Source organism: Lolium rigidum, chromosome 6 (genome assembly GCF_022539505.1).
Source record: "Lolium rigidum isolate FL_2022 chromosome 6, APGP_CSIRO_Lrig_0.1, whole genome shotgun sequence".
Taxonomy (NCBI): domain Eukaryota; kingdom Viridiplantae; phylum Streptophyta; class Magnoliopsida; order Poales; family Poaceae; genus Lolium; species Lolium rigidum.
Genome location: NC_061513.1, coordinates 202,746,698 through 202,754,035, shown reverse-complemented (window position 1 = coordinate 202,754,035; position 7,338 = coordinate 202,746,698). Strand labels below are relative to the sequence as shown.

The 7,338-nt window shown below is 49.3% G+C and overlaps 1 protein-coding gene across 1 annotated transcript; it reads left to right on the top strand.

Moving 5' to 3' along the window:
- The first annotated feature begins 591 nt into the window (after positions 1-591).
- LOC124666891 (GDSL esterase/lipase At1g09390-like) lies at positions 592-6,973 on the top strand. Its single transcript, XM_047204221.1, has 5 exons — positions 592-835; positions 5,823-6,008; positions 6,114-6,277; positions 6,357-6,627; positions 6,707-6,973. The coding sequence occupies exons 1-5, from the start codon at positions 592-594 to the stop codon at positions 6,937-6,939; spliced, it is 1,098 nt and encodes a 365-aa protein (XP_047060177.1). The 3' UTR covers positions 6,940-6,973.
- Positions 6,974-7,338: the final 365 nt, after the last annotated feature.

The window sequence follows — 7,338 nt, the reverse complement described above, 5'->3', positions numbered from 1 at the left end:
CACATCGTTCATGCCCTGACCTGCAATCTTCTCCTTTTACATGTACTACGTCTTGCAAGTTGTAGACCTGCTATAGATGGGATTTTCCCTCCACAGCAAGAACAGGAGCAGCTCCACCAAAGATTGAATATGGCCCGCATATATAGCCAAATAAAACAAAAGAAAAAGTAGCAGGGAGTGGCAAGGAACGAATTCGGAGGTATATACACACACACGTGAAGTTGAGCCATGTTCAGGTTTTCATCTTGTCATCAGGCTCGATATACTATCTGAGCATTCCAGTCATGTTCCAACGGACGGCTGCGCGATGATGTACCTGGAGGGTGGGGCCCTAGCTGAACTCATTCCAGGCATCCTTGTGCGTGTGGGCGTCTGTCTCACTGGCTCACTGCCGTGCGCCGCCGGCTTGGTTGCAGTTCCTCACGCGCGCACCCGGCCACTCCACAGCTAGCTATAAATACGCGCGCGTCCGCGACTTATCATCGTGAATTCGTGATCACGCTTTCATATAGAGAAGACACACACACATCGATCTCTTTTCTCGTCTAGCCGTGCTCAAGCTAGCCAGCGACGTCAGCTCTCTATCGAGACATGGCAGCTTCCGCGCTGTCAGCTGCGCTCACGGCCACGCTTCTCCTGGCTGTGGCGACGGCCGGCGCCGACGAGGCGCCGTGCACGCGAAGCCCGGTGGTGTTCGCGTTCGGCGACTCGAACACAGACACGGGCGGCGCGGCGGCGGCGCTGGGGAACTACTTCCCGCTACCGGAGGGCCGCGCCCACTTCCGCCGCTCCACTGGACGTCTCTGCGACGGCCGCCTTGTCATCGATTACCTTTGTAAGTGAGCATTTACACAGTAAAGTTAAACAGAGCGTGAAATTTGTGTTGGCAACGTCGCCTGCTGGATAACGTGCCTATGCTTGTGTCTCGTCGGGACGGACGAGAACGTTCAATGCATGCTTAACACACGATGGGGGAGATGCGTTGATTGCACAATAACCATGCATATCTTGAAATTAATACTACTCTGTACTAGCCTCTGCCATTGCTTAGCTGGGCTATGTGTGTCTACGTCTGCGTCGATATTGCCCGGCTTCCTCTTTTCCACAACATGCAGCTCTAGTGCTCCATTTCGGATTTTTTTTTGCATCAGCTCTAGTGCTGTCATTTTCAGCTCTAGTGCTGCTATCCAAATATGATTAGTTAGTGCGTTGTAGCTACTAGAACATCAACTGGCGGCGGTTGAAATGTGACGCTAAGATTGTGAGCTAGTGACTCTTTGATATGACAAGCGCGCATGCACCCGTACGATCCATCTCAAGGAATTGACAAGTGCGCACCGACGGATTCCCACTGGAATCCTGGCACTTCTCATCCAACTGGGTTCGTGGTGAGTGATCGAGCGCCGGCCGCATCAATTTATTCCAGCAGTGGCATGTGCCGTGTGCGGAACAGATAGTAACCGGCCGGCCAGAAGTCCCACTACAGGAAAAACACATCTTTGCCGTGTATTTTTTTTGTCTTCACCGAGTGTTATACACGGCAAACTCTTCGCCGGGTGTTTTTATCCGTTCGCTGGGTATTCTAGATACACGGCAAAGATGATGTTTCATGTAGTGTCCATTTCCTCTACGTAAGCAGCATTCGTATTAACTGTTGCTAATACGGATGTATTTAGAACTAAAATATATCTAGATATATTTTTATTAGCGACCGAGTACATAATTTGTCCGAACGAGTTTATATTATAATACACACAATATACGTGTTGAAATGGCGAAAGTAATTTTTTTAATAACCTACCAAGAATTTCAAAAATAATTGACCTTTTTTATGGACAAGTCATCAACTGGTTGAAATTCAAAAAAAAATTCTGCCACTTCTCACCAAATAGACAAATTTCGGATTCACAAGAAAGCCATTCAAATTTAAACTATGGGTGCTTATTTTGTTCATTTTTTTCTTCCAAAAGATGTCATTTCATAACAGATATGTGAACAGTTCGGCAAGATGTAACCCCAACTAAAGACGCCGAGGCCCGTCATTTTGACCATACTTTGAAAAGAAGAGCATAAGAAATTCCCAAAAAACAAAATAAAACCTTCGCACTATGTCATTTTAGGTTCTATAGTCTAGAAAGTAAAATTACCATGCCAAAAAAATTAAAAGCAAAAAAACCTAAGCATACATGAAATAAAAGTAGAATGCAAAAAAAGTAAGAAAAAATGTATATATCGATGGCTACCCTCAATATATGGGGGATGCCAACAGCTTTGACGTGTCCGTTGGCATAAAAGCAAGCGGGAGGAGCCGAGGACACTAATGCCATGTGGCAGTTGTGTATGCCGATGGCAGCCACCAGCATGATATGTCTACACATATCGAGTGGATTTATGTATGATGTCTGCTTTGTCTACGCCGACTGCTGATGGCAGCCGTTGGCATATATATATGTATATGCCAATGGATGTATGTACTCGTGGCACGAAAACTGCAAAACGGAGGCCAAGCTATATGTAGCATTTTATTTTTAAAAAATAAAAAATCATAGTTTTAAGTTTTAATAAGATCTGGAAAAAAAAATCTGGATGTAGACAATGATGGTCTCAATGTGAAATTCTTTGTATTGTAGACTACACAAAAATGACGAAATCTGACGGAGTTTTAAAATGTGCACTATTCACTATTCTCATATCCATACATTTGTCACTTTTATATAGCCTAAAAGTACTAAGAATTTCACATTTAGGTTTTGCATGTTTCTCATTGGCTACATCTAGGATTTTTTTTAGCATATTTTAAAACTTTGAAATATGATTTCCGAATTTCTAAAAATAAAGAGCTACATGTAGCTCGGCCTTCATTTGTCCACTCTCCCCTTGGCATATATCTATGTGTACCAAAGTTTCTTTTAATGTGCTGATATCATGTTGGTATTAATATAGTCCTTTTATAAAAAATACCAACAGCCTGATAAAAACCACCGATATATAATGAGGCATTTTCCTGTAGTAAGGGAGAGACTTGAGGAGTTCACTCGTCTGATGTTCTGCTCTTGTTTGTGGGGGGGGGGTGTGGAACGGGTGGATGCACATGTCGGCTATGTAGCCAATAATCCCAGAGTGGCTACATGTAGCTCGGGTGGGACGGGTGGATTATATTAATGCTCTTTATTTTTGCATATTTCTCATTGGCTACATCTAGGATTTTTTTAGCATATTTTAAAACTTTGAAATATGATTTCCGAATTTCTAAAAATAAAGAGCTACATGTAGCTCGGCCTTCATTTGTCCACTCTCCCCTTGGCATATATCTATGTGTACCAAAGTTTCTTTTAATGTGCTGATATCATGTTGGTATTAATATAATCCTTTTATTAAAAATACCAACGGCCTGATAAAAACCACCGATATATAATGAGGCATTTTCCTGTAGTAAGGGAGAGACTTGAGGAGTTCACTCGTCTGATGTTCTGCTCTTGTCTTAAGTTGGGGGGGGGGGGGGGGGAGGGGTGGATGCACATGTCGGCTATGTAGCCAATAATCCCAGAGTGGCTACATGTAGCTCGGGTGGGATGGGTGGATTATATTAATGCTCTTTATTTTTGCACGTTTCTCATTGGCTACATCTAGGATTTTTTTAGCATATTTTAAAACTTTGAAATATGATTTCCGAATTTCTAAAAATAAAGAGCTACATGTAGCTCGGCCTTCATTTGTCCACTCTCCCCTTGGCATATATCTATGTGTACCAAAGTTTCTTTTAATGTGCTGATATCATGTTGGTATTAATATAATCCTTTTATAAAAAATACCAACGGCCTGATAAAAACCACCGATATATAATGAGGCATTTTCCTGTAGTAAGGGAGAGACTTGAGGAGTTCACTCGTCTGATGTTCTGCTCTTGTTTTAAGTTGGGAGGGGGGGGGGGGGGGGGACGGGTGGATGCACATGTCGGCTATGTAGCCAATAATCCCAGAGTTACGGTGCCAGTTCCTTCCTCGCCTTGCATACTCTGCATTGCGTTTTACCCTAACAATACAAATTCAAATCGCTCGGGCGGCGGGTGCGGCGGCGTGCTGCGGGCGTGGCGGCGCTTCTGGCTGTAGGCAGCGCGTGCGGCGGGCGCGGGTGGTCTGGGCGTCGCGGCGGCGCTGCGGCAGGCCAGCATGGGGCCCCTGGAGGTGATGCAGGTTTGCAACGGCTGCTGGGTGGTGGTGGTGTGCCGGGGCGGAGACCCCGGGCAGCGGTGGCGTCATGGCGGGCTACGTGGTAGACGGTGCTGGTGCGCATGATGGCGTGCTCCGGCTTCCCTGTCGGTGAAGGAAGCCTCGGCGGGAGGGTGCTTGCTCCGGCTGAAAGCTCTGCCCGACTTGGTCGGTGCCGGCGATGGCGACGTCTCAGGGCGTCGTTCCCCTTCTTGGAGGCATCGTCGTGGAGCTCCTACCTCTCTTGCCTTCGAGGATTTGTGCCCTCCGGGTGAAAACCCAAGCTCTTGCCTCGGTCGGAGCGGGCGACGGCGGCGGTCTTGTCACTTCCCTTCTTGGAGGCGTCGTCTTTGGAGGGCATGAACTTCGCTCGGCAAGGGTGGTTTGTTTGCCAGGCTACGTTGCCTTACCGTCTGCGTTGGAGGATGCCGAGGCGGCGGCCTCGGGTAGGTGGCTGTGAGCCGGGGTGGTGGCCCCGGAAGGCGGTGCGGCAGCATCTCTATGGTGTAGGGAAGCGGTTTGTCACGGCTTGGGTGGCGACCCTGGTTGTGTGGGCGGTAGGGCAGCAGCTCGGTCGGACGCGTCCTAGAGGGGACGGTCGGACGTTATGTCGAGGCGGCGGCCACGGATGAGTTGGTGTGATGCACGTGGTTTGCGGTCGTTTGCCCTGTGCAGCTTAGGTTGCGGGTAGACGGTTCGTGCAGCGTTGCAGCTCGAGAGCGAGCGGTGGTACGTCGGGGTGGCGGCCCCGGAAGGTGGTGGTCTTGGTGGACGCGTAGGGCGCGACGGAGCAACGGTATGTCGGAGCAGCGGCTCCGAATGTTCGTCATCTTCGAGGGTGCTTGACCTTGGGTCACGTGGGCGATAAGGTGACTCGGCGGTGGGTTTGGGCGTCAAGGACAATGGTGCTGAGCATGGTTTGGTTGGTGCAAGACCGTGTTAGTCGGCTCCGTCCCGGTGTGTCCGAATGTCTTCAGGTTAACTAACCTCCTCTTGCTGTGAAGTCGAAGCTGCCTTTGGGTGGTGTACGATGACCTTCGAGGGATGGTCCAACGATGAAGGTCCTTTTTGGCGCAGGTCTTGTGCATCTCCTCTCCGCGGCTCGTCGTTAGAATCGGTGCTACCGGCCTTTTCTTGGGGAGCCATCTGTTTGGCATAGGCTAACTTGAGCTTCGCGTTTTTGTAGCTTATGTGGGTAGCCAGGGTGGCTCGGTGTGCCTTCGCGGCGTCGTGTGGGTGGGTCTAGGCTTGGCCCTGTCTTTGTAGGTTTTTGCCCGATTTTCTCCTAAAAACGGACACCTTCTGCTTAATTAATGCTTCTGCTTAATTAATGGATGAGGCAAAGTTTTTATCTCCGTTTCAAGAAAAAAAAATCTTTCCGTGATTCTTGGTAAGCAAGGATTCACCATTTTTTTTAATGTACTCTAATTTAATATCAGTGTTGAGAAAATCGCTTATCACTATCAATTCAGTGGGCTGGCGAGTAGCGATTAATAGGCATATCACTGATTTTATTAGTGACCACTGAGTAGCAATTAATCGGTCGATTAATGGTACGTACATTCATGATAATTACTGCTCATGTGTGTGGGCGGACGATCCAACAATGAGCAGGTGAGAGCCTGAACATGAGCTACCTGAGCCCGTACCTGGAGGCGCTGGGGTCCGACTTCAGCAACGGCGCCAACTTCGCCATCTCCGGATCCACCACCATGCCGCGGGACAGGCCCTTCGCGCTGCACGTCCAGGTGCAGCAGTTCCTCCATTTTAAGCAGCGCTCCCTCGACCTCATCACCCACGGTTCTCATCTTCACTTCAACAGTTCAATTTCAAGAGTTCAGGCAAGCTGGGTTGTGTGTGTGTCTGATCATTTGCTGACCGATTAGCTCGTTGGCTAATTTGCAGGCGAGAACGTTCCCGTCGACGCGGTGGGTTTCCGAAACGCGCTGTACGTCATCGACATCGGGCAGAACGATCTCTCTGCCGCGTTCTCTAGCAGGCTGCAATACGATGACGTCGTCCGTAAGAGGATCCCGGCCATACTCTCCGAGATAAAGGATGCTATTATGGTATGCTGCAAATTTCCCAAATCGTAGTGCTCAATTTTCTTCGTTTGCATCCTATCATCGTCTTGTTGATGCATTGCAGACTCTGTACTACAATGGAGCTAAGAACTTTTGGGTCCATGGCACCGGGCCCCTGGGCTGCCTTCCGCAGAAGCTCGCCGAGGCTAGGGCCGACGACGGCGACCTGGACGACAGCGGCTGCCTCAGAACACTCAACAACGGTTCCTACGAATTCAACAGCCAGCTCTGCTCCGTCTGCGACAGACTCACCACGCAGCTCAAAGGCGCCACCATCGTCTACACCGACATTCTGTCCATCAAGTACGACCTGGTCGGCAACCACAGCGGCTACGGTGAGTGCAGCAATCCACTGGTCCCCGACCGCGTACTTCGGCGATCTCCCTATAAAGCTCACGTGTATGTTTCGACCAGGCTTCGAGGAGCCGCTCATGGCGTGCTGCGGCCACGGCGGGCCGCCTTACAACTACGACCTCAACGTGAGCTGCCTCGGCCCCGGCTATCGTGTGTGCGAGGACGGCTCCAAGTTCCTCAGCTGGGACGGCGTGCACTACACCGACGCGGCCAACGCCGTTGTCGCCGCCAAGATCCTGTCAGCAGAGTTCTCCACGCCCAAAGTGCCCTTCGGCTACTTCTGCAAGGCATGATGGATCGATGCTATTGACCAGCTTCTGCAGGACATCATGGACCGATGTACCAATAGCTCGAATCGGGCACCTTTAGTTATTCAATGGAATGAATCGACTTGCCAGTACAAAAACATATCCTTCGGTATATTTGAAATCCAACCATGTCAAAGAGAATGGTGACACATTTCTAGTGTGACTATAAGAGCATCTAGGCCCAGTAGCCCTATGGGAAGCTACTGCGGCGCCAGACACACACAAAAAGGCTTCTAGATGGTCTAATAATGAACTATCAGCACATGGCACGGACGAATAAACTGCACGACACACTCTCACGCCGGTTGCAAACCACAGAAACTGGCGATGGAACGCCAGCGCACGGCCCACAAAGGATTCTGGGACTTGGACATTCTCTGTTGT

Excerpts from the sequence above, each read along its gene's own strand:
- LOC124666891 (XM_047204221.1), top strand. The coding sequence starts at position 592 with ATGGCAGCTTCCGCGCTGTCAGCTGCGCTCACGGCCACGCTTCTCCTG. Across the intron at positions 6,009-6,113 it reads CCTCGACCTCATCACCCACG|GCGAGAACGTTCCCGTCGAC; the intron begins GTTCTCATCTTC and ends GCTAATTTGCAG. Across the intron at positions 6,278-6,356 it reads AGATAAAGGATGCTATTATG|ACTCTGTACTACAATGGAGC; the intron begins GTATGCTGCAAA and ends GATGCATTGCAG.